This window comes from Agelaius phoeniceus, chromosome 4 (genome assembly GCF_051311805.1).
Source record: "Agelaius phoeniceus isolate bAgePho1 chromosome 4, bAgePho1.hap1, whole genome shotgun sequence".
Lineage (NCBI taxonomy): Eukaryota > Metazoa > Chordata > Aves > Passeriformes > Icteridae > Agelaius > Agelaius phoeniceus.
The window spans coordinates 30739937-30753955 of record NC_135268.1 but is presented as its reverse complement, the minus strand read 5'-3'; the positions used below and the strand labels follow the sequence as shown (position 1 = coordinate 30753955).

The 14019-nt window shown below is 39.4% G+C and overlaps 1 protein-coding gene across 5 annotated transcripts in view; it reads right to left on the bottom strand.

Annotated features, from left to right (window-relative positions):
• The window catches only part of FHIP1A (FHF complex subunit HOOK interacting protein 1A), a 79272-nt gene that overhangs the window by 6890 nt on the left and 58363 nt on the right, over positions 1–14019 (bottom strand). For all 5 annotated transcript variants that reach the window (XM_077177207.1, XM_054633610.2, XM_077177206.1 and 2 more), the window contains 4 exons: positions 7688–7855; positions 5449–5528; positions 3942–4129; positions 2415–3455 (listed from right to left, as the gene is read on the bottom strand). In XM_077177207.1, coding sequence (XP_077033322.1) covers positions 2415–3455; positions 3942–4129; positions 5449–5528; positions 7688–7855 — 1477 coding nt within the window. The remainder of the gene's footprint in view (positions 1–2414; positions 3456–3941; positions 4130–5448; positions 5529–7687; positions 7856–14019) is intronic.

Here is a 14019-nt window from a genome sequence, read left to right as displayed (position 1 = left end):
TCCAGCTCCCCTCAGTTTGCACATGGCTGCCATTGGAGCTGGCTGGGCACAGGCACAGCCCAGTTCAATGTCCCTGCTGGAAACTACAGCAGAGGCTAAAGCACCTCTGGCCCAGAGCAACAGGAAGGATCAAATGAGGAGTGCCCCTGTTGCCATTTCACTTAACAGAGCTCCACTAAAGGCTGGAATCTGTCATGCTTTACAGCAACTGTGAGCACAAAGGCAGCACTCCTTCCAGACTCATCTCTGAAGGCTAATGCTGGCACGGGAAAGGTGGGAGGGCCAGTGCTGGCAAGGCTTCGTGTGGCTACTGCCTTTCAACCACCACCACAGCCACCAGAGCCCGAGCATCCAGTGGAGCAGCCAGCCCCACACACTTTTGCTGAGATTCAGTTTCTTCTGTCCCAACATAACCTATCCTGTTCATGGTGACACTTTCACAGAGCTCCTGAAGGGAGCTCTACTGTATCAAAAGAGATGGCAGAAGGAGCTGAGATGTGTCACTGTTTCTCTTCTCTAGGTAACACTTCAAAGCTGAGTAGGTAAAGCTGAAGCTGCAAGGGACATTACCAAATACATAAAATTTTTTTTAAAAAGTGATAGCATGACTTTCACTCCTAAAAATTTATTGAAATGAGACTCAGAGGATGTAAGCAGAGTTTAGAAGCCTTGTAAGAAACAGGGTAACTAGATGAGAAATCAAAAAATTACTCCTTTCATGGCGATGAAGTCAAGCACTGATATATGGAGAAGGAGGAAACAAAATACAAATTCCTGTTCCTGAACATCACAAGTGAAAATAGAGATGACATGTTTTACCATGGATATAAGACACCGAGAGAGCATTTTCTTCACAGATCCACAGGCCTGAAGGGAGCATCTTTGCATTGCTGACACTTACTGGCTGTGGGAAACTTCTGTCAGAGAGAGGCCTCATCCCTTAATGCCATCCCAAAACAGCAAAGCAACCTAAAAACTTTATCAAACACATCTACAAGCATAATACAGCATCCCAAATTAGATACAGAATCATAGAATTTGGGTTGGAAGGGACCTCAAAGACCATCTAGTTCCAAGCTCCCTGCCCTGGGGAGGAATACCTTCTATTAGACCAAGCTGCTATCTTTGAAAGGCCCTGCAATTTTAACATTTCCAAGGTGTTGTTGCAAGTACCTCCTTACATGCAATCACTAAGATCTCCATTAAAGCCAGGTAAGGAGTCTAAGAGCAAAACACACTGTAGATGGGTAGCAAACATCTAGGCTTATCTTTTATGAAGATAAAAAGTTTAGCTTTTTATCTTCATTTTCCTCAGTTCTGAGGTTTTCGTGGGTTTGGGTGAGGGGTGGGTTTTTGAAAATGAACAAATGGAGAGGGACTAGATGAAGAATGAGAGACAGAGAGAACATTTTTTGAGCTACATTTGACAGCAGATAACACAAAACAAAGATGTGGATACAATTAATGTACCACCACAGCAAAAACAGCAAATTAGTTGAAAAACAGACTGGATTTTTCAATTAAGAAACAGTGCCAAGCATTCTGGCCACAGCTGACCAGAAAGGGCTGCTTTTCAATGAACACACATTTTCCCTTTCCAAATGAACGAGAAGCCATCTTATAGAGGTTTTTGTTGGGTGAGGAAACCTAGTACATTATTATTTTTTATTATTTGCATTACTCCGGTATCTAGGAGACCTAATTAAAGACCAGGAGCCTGTAGTGCAAGGAGCTGCACAAATACAGATCAAAAAGCCCACTCTGACCTCCAGTAGTAATGCCATTCCTGAATAGCTTGGACAGTCAGCAGAGAGCAATCTTAAATTGCTGCCTGGCACTAGAGAGAAAAGCATGCCAACAGCGAGGGCAGACCTGACACTGGAGAACAGGATGTCAGGGCAGAGCAGGGAGACAGGCACGTACAGACATGGCACCAGTGCTGACACCTTCTGCTACAATGTGGAATAGCAGAGAGAGGAAAAATGGCACTATGATACTGCATCCATCCCATCAGAGGTGAAAGTTGCCAGAAAAAGAAATTATTTACCTGGGCTCTGTATATTAAAATAGCTACTCTGAACACCTTTCAACTGAAAAAGCTTCCTCTAGTGTGACAGAACTCTCACATACAAACAACATAACCCCTGCTCAATGTTCTAAACAATTACCAAGGGAAAAACTCTGAAACACTACCATTTTCTTTCACCACACTGATGACTCTGCTGTATTTTCACTCTGGATCTCTCACTCTCCTGGGAGTGGTTTCAGCTATGTAGACTATACCCTGTATAGTGCCAGGACTCTTCCTTCCTCTATGCTTGTATTGTGTGCCACACAGTGTGATCTCATTTGGCCCCCTTTAATCCCCATGCCTTCTTATATTTGTTATGTATGTAATTAACAGGACATTCCACCTGTAAATGGAGCACTCTGGCTCCTTGGAGAGTGCTTGGGAGAGACATCATCCTTTGGTCCAAAGGGAGATGATATGCTCTCTGCAGAAGGGGTATCTGCTGAGAAATTCTCAAAGTCCTCCTCTTCTTCTGCTGGAGAGACAGGATCAGGAGCATCCAACTTCTGCTCCTCCATGCTTGCACTGTTTGGAACCAGTTCCTTAATAATTCTGTCATACTGTGCAATGAAATCCTCACCATCTGTGCTCAGCAGTTTTACACTTAAGTTACAATCTGCCTCCTGAGAAGAAATCTTTAACTCTAAGTCTGGCTGTGGATCAATCTCAGTCATTTTCTGGTTTATTTGTTCTCTCATTACACCTTTAGTTGAGCTTGAATTTCTCTTACTGTGCTCATCCAAGTCCATTTCCAGCTGGGTCTTTGCAAGAGACCCATTGACTACGGTCTGGCTCTGCACCTTGTGTTCTCTGGCTACATTTAAAGCTTTCTCCTTGGAGCTGTCATCATCTTGAGTATCCTTCTGGGCACATAACCTGTAAACCATAACATCATCCTGAAAGTCTGACTCCTCTATGTAAGAGCCTTTGATGAGCATAATGGCATTTTTTTTCATTTCCTGAATGTGTTTTGGTGGCTCTGCAGGTGGCTGCATTTCTGTGCTTCCCAGATCATCATACGGTCGTGGTGAGCTCACGTTAGAACCAGGAGAAATCCCTGTGTCATAGCTATCATCCCATTCTAGCTCCAGCTGCGTCTTCTCACTAAATGGGGTTGCTTGAGCAGAGCTGCACGTGCTAGGAGTCCTTTGCTGGAGCCGAAACATGGGGTACTCCACATCCGCACTGTTCTCCTCTGCAAGCGTCTGGATAAAGGTGTCTGGATCAGGATTTACTCCATCATACAAGGCAGACCAAACCTTACAATCTTTCATGCACTGGATGATGGCTTCTTGAGCTTCCCCCAGGTACTGCAAGTAGCTGATATCCACAGCTCTTCCATATTCCACGATGCAAACAGATTCAGAAGAGCGTCTATCAGGATCTGGAAGTAAAGAAGACGACTCGTATCAAGAGTAGTGCATCAAATTTTCTCCAGCAAGGCATCCACTAAGACATTGCAGGAAGAGTCTTTAACCCTAACAATCCAATAAGGCAGGAAGACCAAAGCACAGCAAGTGAGATGTGCTCATAAACACACAACTTTTTCCTATCACAAAGACAGAGCTGTAACTCAAGATTTCTATGAGAGCAGCCTGCATTCAAACCTTAATGCAGCAAGCACACTGAAGCAGCCTGAGTTGCTGCCATGTATCAGTACACTATTGTCATGAATGCATATTCAAGCATTCAAGCTGGATAGCTGTTTAAACAAGGTTTCGATAGACCTGGACATATGGAAGGAATTAAACAAACTTTCTACTCCAGGCTTGCCCACATTTCCTTCCCCTTCTATTCCTTCACAATTCCTCCCATAAGGTGCTACCAAATCAGACACTAATTATTTCATCTTCCTCTGAGCACCAATTACCTTTAGTTTGTGCTGGTTTTGTCCAGAGAATACAGTCTTTTCCTTGGCTTTCAAGTGTCAAAGTGATTCCAGTGGAGCAGCAGAGAGGTGTCAGGGCCAGCAGTTTTGCAGCAGATACAGAGTAACAGTCTCTCTCTTTCACAGCCCGCCGCTGGCTCAGCATCATGTGGTTGCAGGGGATCAGATACCTGAAACAGCAGTGCCCAGCATCACTTATCCTTTCATGCTAGAGAAAGCAGCAACACACAGAATTCCCTTCCCACCTTCCTGCCTTCTCAAAAAACAGCAATAATAAGGAGACAGTTGCATCAGAACAGGGAATCCTTTGGAGGTCAGAGCAAACCTGTTTTAAGAAAGTATGGAGGAAGTGTGGGACAGGCAGATGTCAAAGGCCGGCAGAATTGTTTGGTCTGGCTATGAATGCATTCTGTCTCAGAATTCTCAATTTATTTGTTTTCCTGGGAAATCCAGAGAGAGTCAGTTTGCCAGGCAAGTAGCCAGAAAAAAAAAGGAGGGAAGGGTCATCCAAGCATTTTACTGCAATAGATCAAAGCTGAGCTCTTAGGCAGAGGAGGGAAGAAACTAGAGGAAGGTAAGGAACAGAAAAAGCACAGTCTCATGTTGAACTTCTTTAGAGAACTTTGGTTTTACTTTTTAACGGCACGTACATAAGAGCCTCAGTGTTAACTGCACCAATGATCTGCCATTTAAAATGCAAATAAATTCTAAAGGATTCCCTAAATAAACAAAAGGATCAACCACAGCACTCTAATGCTAGAGTGGTGATGTACTTGTGCTCACAGAGATCTACCAGTATTTCCAGGCACCACTGCCAGATCTATAGGGAATTTCACCTTTATGCCTGTATGTGGAGGGACAGACAGTACCTGGAATATTCATGTGATCTGCAATGCTAAAAGCCCAAATCAGTTACACCAATATTTCCAAATAAATAAACAGTCCTCATCTAATAAACATACCCAAATTATGAGTATTTTGAAGCAATGTATAAAATCACAAATTAAAACCAAAAATTATCGCTTCATTTAGTACATCACTTAATCTACCTACAACAGTGCAGGAACATGAAGAATTCTCATTGAGCAAGGAATCAAAGAGGTGGAAAACAACACGAAGGGTAGGAGCTGCAAACAGTATACAGGTCTGTATCACAGTGCATAATACAGTAGAGAAAACATGCAGGAGGGAAGAATTATGCATTTAAAAGCAGGGAATAAGGACTTTGGAGGTGATAAATATATTCTTAGCTTCTCTCACTTGTATAGAAATAAATCACAAGAAAAATCTCTTGCTCTGGAGATCTCAGGACGTAAATCAAACTTCGTCAGGTCTGGTAGACTTTTGTCGGAACCATAAATATTCTTATCCCTGTAGTTACTTTGATTTCTGCTCTCTTGGAGAACTCCCACCCAGCTCTGCATCCACAGAGAGAGACCATATGTCCCAGAGTTAGCATTAAAAATAAGAAAAAGAGTTTGGGCTTTACCTTAAAACTAGCTGTAACATCACATCTTCACAATGCAAGCCAATGAGCGTTCTGAACAATGCCAAGGAGACCACACAGAGCTGGAAAATGATAAACATTGTCAGCTTTTGATCTGGAAATTTTATCTTTCCAATCTTCCCTGCATACTACATTACAAAATGGCTCTGTCAGAACATCATGATTTATAAGACACTCTTAGAATGACACTTCATTTAGTGAGCACCCCATGAGATTTTTTTTCAAGTTGTCAAGGGCTATATATGTATTATGTTACATTTTAACAAAATACAATCCTAAACAGAACTTTCCTTCAAATAAGCTATTTAAAAAATCAGTCTTAAACATTATTCAAATTTATTAATTTAAGTTGACTTAGCATGAACTGAACCATGTAACTTCCAATACAGAGTTTTAGTTTTTACCTGTGACACAGAATTTGAACCAATTTAAGGTCTTTTCTGAAAGAAAAGTTATAAATCACTTCAGTTTCTGTTGCTTTAGGTATAAGGAATTATTAGTGTTCTGCACATTAAGAAGCTGAATGGTTGAAGAGCTTCACAACAAGCCTTTGGAAGAAGTCAGATTCTTGCATAAATGTCTGTTTTAACTGGGGGAGGGACATAAGAGGAAAGCAGATTTCCTGTTTTTCTCCTATGAAATTTACAAGGAGTCAAGTATAACTTTTCTTCATGGCATGAAACTTCAAAAACACCTGCTGCTGCCTCAAATTATCCTGTATTTAAGAAATTTAAGTTTACAGGGAAATAGTAATCATTAGTCTTTGCAAATCTGGAATCTTCTGAATAACTAAATCCAAGTATATTTTTGTACTGTGTAAAAAGATAAGATTTAAAATATGCTCAAGAAAAAAACGAGGATAGTATTTCTACAAGTCCTTTCAGGCACCTGTCTCTAAATAAGTTTAACTCTGTGAATTATTAATTAGTATTTTCATCAATAGTAATGTACACAGCTTTTGTGCTATGATTGCACTTGGCTGAGCTATACTGCAGAAAACTCCTTTAGCATCACGGCACCACTTTGGCTGAGATCCTGAGCTGCTCAGGGCTGCAGAATTCTTTACAATTCCCATCTTGCTTGCCTATGGAATAGTAATTAATGATCAGCAGAGACAACAGCATTTGCATTTTTGTTGACAGAACTGTTTCAGTTTTCAGAGTTAATCCATCTCAGAGATGCACTAACAGCAGCATATATATCGATATTTGCATGCACTTACATTTCAAAACAATTTTCAGATGAAGCTACTGTCCCTAATACACAAATTTAATGCACATGCTGGTGTTCTGGCTTCTCTAAAACATTACTGCACATTCTAAGCATTCATTTGCACTAAAACAGTATTCTCAGCTTCATCTATGAAGCTCTGCATCACCCAAGAGTCAGCCAAGGTTGCCAGTCAACCCAGGCTCACTCAAGTAGTCCGGTGCAACAAGTAGTCATTTTCTCATCCAGAAGATCCAACTGTTGGCAAAGGTAACTACTCCCTCTGGCAGGCAGCCCTCCAGCCACTGTGCTGCTCTGTGCCTAGGCTGAGAAGGGGCTCAGCACAAAGCTGAGATAAACCCTACTGCACAAGGGAATGAAGGCAAAGAGAAGGAAGCAGCAACCTCATCACTTGAGCAAGAAAGTGTGTTCTTTTAATCAAATAAAGCAGGCAACATTATAGTTCAGTAAACATGCTACAGAAATACAGACTGTGGATTCCTGAGAATTACATCAGTGAGATCACAGTTAACAACTGGGATCCATTTGGAGACTTCCTTAGAGAGCTCCAATTGTTTCCCCAGACAGACTATTTGAAAAAGCTTGTTGCTTAGCAAAACTCCAAAGATCAGAAATGCTCCTTACAAATATATTTATAAGTCCCAGAGAGAGTTATCTATGATAGCACTAATCCAGCACTGGTCAGAATAAAAATGCTTCCAAATTTACCTTTTATCTTCCAACAGGATTCAGACTTCCAGAAGCTCTCTTTACCTCTATCCCATTTCCTACATATGTGAAACCACCTCACAGGTTTATTAGCTTTGTATAGTGGTTGCTAAATGTCGAAACACGCACACAAAATTGAGAGGGTGCAGAAATCATACCATTGGGTGGAGGGCAGAAAATTCCTAGCTAAACAAGTACCCAACTGTAATATATGAAATCTCCCCCTTGAACATTGAACCTACATCCATGCTGAGTTCCTGAACTTCCTTTCTGCTTGTCTTACCCGGAATGGTGTGTTGATTCTGCTGGTAAGTGTATCCAGGATATGAACATTCTCATGTCGGTGCAGCAAGATAAAGCGGAGGAAAATCTTGAGGAGGGCTGGCTCTGAAACGCTGCGCAAGAAGAGATCCAGGTACGCAGTCGTAGTCATCACTTCCTCCACAGTCACCTGTAAGCAAAAGTAATGCAAATACTGCAAACACAAACATACTGCACACACAAAATATCCCCCCATCCATCCTCTGCCACAGTACATCCAGCAAAGCTCTCCATCCATAACACTGCCACAAAAACACTGTCTTCATGCTTAAACTGGCCTTGCAAGCATTTTGAACACATTTCCTACCTGTCTTGCATCCCCAGGAAAAACGTCCTCCCTCATGACACCCCAGATCCCACACAGAGTGAAAATCAAAGGACCAAATCATGCTAGAAGATCCCCAACAACTTTCTGCTCATGTCATCTCCTTTGCCTCACACTTCTGTTATCCCTCAGAAGAATTTTCAGATGTTGTGAATGCCTGCATCTACCACTTAATTAAAAATAAATGTCAGAGCAGAATCAAAACACAGTACAAAGTAATGGTCATGCAGCCTTAAAGAGAAAACTCCCATAGATATCCAGAATTTTGTCATGATTTTCCTTCTTTTTATTTTGCCACAGCACAATTTCTCATTTTACTCAATTTTTAAAAGGAGTATATATACAAATATATTCACACATAAAGCCCAACCCAAAATCTTCACTACTGACTATTAGTAGATCAAAATAGAATTCATGGTCCATGTGACATTTGCATACCATAACCCACGCTGCTCTGCTTACTGCAATCCCTTGGAGATTATCTATTCACAGAACACACTGGCAAAGCACAGAAAATTCCAAAGCCCACCTCTGCACCATGTACTGCTCTTGCAAAGTCAGCATTTTTTAAATAGTTACCCAGGAATCTAATAAGCTTAAGGGCACAAAGATAAACCCTTAAATACAAGAATCTGCCTATATGAAAGGAAGTATTAAACATCTTTTGTTTACCAAACTTAGCTGGATAAATGAAAAGACTGATTTTATTAAAAAAAAATCAAAGCTGTCACTTAAGACCTAAGAGGATTTAGAAAATACTCAGAAGGGCAACGTTTACGTAACATGCTGTAAATATTAAAATCCCTGTTCCATTATGCTGCATGTTAGCCATGTACACAGTAATGTCATGATGCAAACATTCTCTTTAAAGCATTTAAGATCACAAGCTGCTTCTGGGTGGTTACACAGAACATAGGAATGGAGTATGCAGCCTGCAGACCTTATGGAAAGAGAAGCTCTAAAGCTAAGGTCATTGAATCACTCTCAGTCTGAGGCTTTATTCTAATACTCAGCTACACCATCATTAATACAGTGGGATACTAGCTCATTCTGGCATTAGAAACAAAGCCCCAGTGAAGTAGCAACAGTCAAATTTTTCATCAGGAAATAGAAGCAGCCCAGCTCCAATCAGAAACTTGTTTTTCTTGGAATAGGTTTAGGGAGTTGCTGTGTAAAAAGGAATAGCCTTCTGGTGAAAGTTAGTGTCTGTTATCCCAAGAACTATATTTTCTTGCCTTTTTTTCTTTTTTTTTTTTTGCTTTTTTTTTATTGCAGTGAGTGGTAAAAAGCAAAGCCAAAGAAATCCATCATGTGACATCATTATGACACCATACAGTTCATGGACAAGTTTAAACTCTCTGCCAAGGAAAGGCCAGACAGAAGCAATGCATCCTTACATCTCCGTGTCACTTCTTCATCCTTTATGGAGAAAAGGAAGCACTTTCTTGGCCGTCAGTTTCACCAATGTTTGCTGACAGAATGTATATGTATCAAATACTGCAGCTGTACATGAAAGCAAGAAAAGCCAGCAGATTCACAAGGGCAATAACCTTTTTTCTAAAACCCACACTCTTTGGACAACATCCTACAACTTCTATCAGTGAGAGAAACCCACGTGCTTTTCAAAGTGAGTATCATGAATGAAACAAAGAGCAGCAGCAGAAGAAAGCCAGCTGGAGAGGAGCTTAGAAAAGAAATGGTACATTCTGAGAGTGTGTTCAGTGCTCCTAACAGCTTGGGCAGTAGACAAAAAATGAAATCATGTTTATTAGCCAACACCTTACTGATACCACTAAGCAGAGCTAGAAGAACCAACTAATGATTAATGAAGCCCTAATAGTTCATAAAGGTGTTACTTGTAATCTTGTTAAATCCTAATGTTTTTTTTAATGAGGGGGTTTTTTGAAGGGCACCACATTTCATTTAATTTTTATTTCTTCTTGGGAAAAACGTTGGTGAATCTGATAAACCATTTTCCAAGAAAGAGACACGATGACTAAGTCTTGTCAAGATTTAAATGGATTTGTCAGAATCTTCCTCAATTTTCAGTGAAAACACACTGCCTTATCTACAACACTCCTTCAAATTTCCTCAAAAAATGAAGCCAGGGTCTATTTTGCAGGGTCACTGTGCCACACTCAAAGTAGGCACATGAAAGTTGCACAAGTAATTTTTATGCTATTGTGTTCTAGAAGCTCTAGTGTTCTCTGAGTGTGCCTTTGTGTGCAACTTGTCCCTACAAACCAGCTAGAAGACCAAGCTTCTGCTTCCTTGCAAATCAAACAAAAATACTGCTGTTGGGCACTCAAATGCAAGCCAGGTATGCAGCTTGGGAAAAACATTGATTAACCTGGCAAGCAGATGTCTGTGCTTTTACAATTACTGTATCTTATTTTGCCATCTTGCACTCTGTGTTTGCTTCTCTCTTTTAGCATATCTGATGGTGAGTGTAACATCTGAAGATTCAAAGCACCTAGAGAAGTATTCAAGAAAGCCAATTTTATCTCCACAAGGCTAATTTTCCTTTTACTCTGTAGAATACATTAGTCTGCTCTGATTGAGCCTCTGGAGAGCTGACTCTTTTTGCAATTAACTAGAGAAGGATGCTGGAGAAATCAGTTAGATGAGGCTAAACCCAGCCCTGGCAAAAATCCTTTTAACTCTGCACACCTTCTCTACAGACTGCATCATACATAAAACATGGAGTGTTGAAAGTGAAACTGGTTCAATTTGTGCAGTTATTATTGAAGATTTCTGTTTTCTACGATACCAAAGCCACGCTATTAAGCTTCATTCAGTCTACCTGCTGGCTGTCTCTTCTTAAACAAATGTCTCGTGAGACAGATTTGAGGGAAGAGGGAAATCATCTCTAATAAATTCAAATCAGTACTCAGATAAACAGCAAAAGAAGAAACCTTCCCAGAGAACTAAAGAGGTGCTACTCATGTCAAGTATGTCCACTACAATCAAATCCTGAGGCAGTTCTACAAAAACTGTTATTGTAAACATTGATTACAGTATCATTCTCCCAAGTAAGCTTTTAGTTATTAGCCCTCGGAAATGAACATCTTTGAAAAGATGATAAATGGCAACCCAAAACTTACAAAAATCTTATATTTAATTTGAAAATTCTTCACCTTTGGTAATTCAAATGTCAAGAAAAATACTGCAACAAAGGAAGACTAATAAAATCAAGACATAGGTTTCTAGAAAAACCCTTTGTTAAGTAATTAAATTTCAACTTTGGTTTTGATAAAATTTTTATTAAATTTTTATTAAATTTCAAGCTATGTTCTGATAATACCTTTTTCATAAAGGTATTTCAGCAATAATAAAATCCACCACTTCCTCAACAGCAAAAAAAGAAAAGGATCTAATTGCTACCCAGCAGTAGCAATTAGATCCTTTCTGCTAATGGCAGAGACCAGGGATATCTCTGCTCTTAAAATAAAACTACAGGATTAAAAAAAAAAAAACAAACAACAAAATAAATTAATTTCCATTGCATTAATCAGACCACTACTCTACCATTTTAATTTTGATTACCCACAAACACAACAACTAAAAGTTGCTGGATTTTTTTTTTCAATATAAATATAAAGTGTCTGTCTAAAAATACCATTTTAAAAGCCTCATCCATATGTTTTTCTATACAAAGTAAGCTGTTACAGATCTCTTTTTGAGATGTAAACTGCAACAAAAAGGACTAGCTGAGAGTCTTCATGGCCAGAGAGATACTTGACTGGAGATTATTGAAAAGACAAGGCCACTTTTAGCCATGCAATACCCTTCTATAATTATGTCATAATTTTCAGCAAATCTTTCCTTGCCTCCTCTGATGACTGATTAGATGGTGAGGCAGAAACTGTAAAGGGATCCAGCTTTTACAAGTCACTCTGCCAAGTAATAGCAAAGAGCTAGAAATTACTGTCACTACAAGCTCAGTTTAATATATTACACTCACTGTGTTAGACCAATCACATGGATTCTTTACTACTGGCCATTTTCCCTTGGGAATCACACATATATTTTCTAATTTACAGCTTCATGCCCACTTACATGAATATGCCTACATGATTCCTCCTTTCCACCACATATCCCTTCTTACAAGGACTTCATATTGCCCATGAAAAGACCACAACTGTTCTTATTTGAACTTATCCTCTAGATCCATCCACAAGCAGTGTCAAACTGGGTAAGTTCACCTCACTGATAAAAAAAATCCAACCATTTCCAGCGTCTTTTATTAATTTTCAACTTCTTGCCCACTACTTATACAGGCAGAAGGGTTCATGCTGCACAATGAATTGGATCAGGAAATTGATTCAGATTAAAAATATTCAGAAATAAAGGTGAGTTTTAGCCTCAATCAGTTTCAAGTATGAACAGCTGTCCTGGCAAAAGAGAGGGACAAGCAGGGTCAGGGACAGAGGATATTTGCCCTCTGGGAGAACCAGAAAACCCAAACTGTTTCAGCTTCTTTCAGCTTACTTTTATAAAATGCTTCAGTTCATACCAGGTTAAAATTCAATTGAACTGCATGGCTGAAGCAAGCAGTGAGAGGGATATTTACATATATCCACACCATAGCTGGTAAAATTAAGTTTTGTAGCTATTAATGGGCTTCTGCAAAGCACAAGGCTATTCAAAGTTTTCCAGTGACACTTGGCTTACATGTTTTTACAGCAGCTGTCCAAACGCTTTTCAGTAAGGTGAAGGATGGTATTATTCCTAAATGGGAACTGACAGTCTTGTAGGATATTTATAAAGATGCTCCTTCTAATCTGTAAAGTATAATTTACAGGTCATTTCCCCCTAGCTGAGCTGTGTAATCATCAAGCATTATTGAATTATCACAGTAGCACACCATGTCAGAGGCTCTTTTTTAGATGGGTTAGTGTGCAGCAGACTTGAGGTCCATTTGACAGAGCTTATTTGACAGGACTGTGCCAGCACCTCTGTAGAGCAATTCTGTTCACTTGGCCAACAGCAACGTTTTATGTCAAAAAGCTGGTACAATTTTCCATTATTCAGACTAAACCAAGCATATTCAGATTAAAACAAGCCTTCCAAGTATAAAAATAATTAGATCATAGTTAGCAATTAAATGCTATGTAGTAGAGGAGTAAATGCTGACATTAAAATTTTGCTTTTATCATATAATTTGTCAGATTTTAGTGCTTTCTTCAATAAATTGAAGTACCACAAATTACATAAACATCCAAGATAGTCTGAATAGCTGCCTGTGTCAACCAAATTCTTTGAACACCAAACTAAAAGGAAATCACATGTGTTTACAGTGAAAGGATGTATACAACCAATTTTAATTGTACCAAAGGAAACAAAATATTTATAAATGCCAAAGTGTGGCTCCTAATTATCTAGAACATGGTCTTGACTGCAAAATATATACATATTCAAGATCTTCTGAAAACTATTTCACTTACATTTCTACAGAAGTGCTGTAACTACCTAAAAGAATAAGGTAAATAAACACAGTCTACTAACAACTACAAAGAGACCAAAATAAGGCAATACATCCTCTAACAGAACCAGTAAAAATGACTTCAACAGGGTTATTCTGGATTCATTCTGGGATTTTCAATGAGGTTTCAACTGAGGGGAAAATTAGTCTTATTGAATTACTTAGACCCTTATATAATCTGGCCCCAAAAGACCTTGTATTTTATTGATAGAGCTCAATGTTAGTTTTGAAATGCAGCAGGAAATAGCCACTGAAGTATGTCACAGAATCCAATGCTATGGCTCTGTACCATTCTCTGAACAGAACCATACCTTCACCCGAGCATTTTTTTCCCTACGTATCAAAATACAAGGAAGAACATACAGAGCTGCATAATTTCAAGTTGTAACTGACATGCCATCAGAAGTTGCCAGTCATAATTTAAGAACAATTTCTGTAAGATAGTCATAATTTTTTCTAAATCCCAGACACTTACACCAGAAAG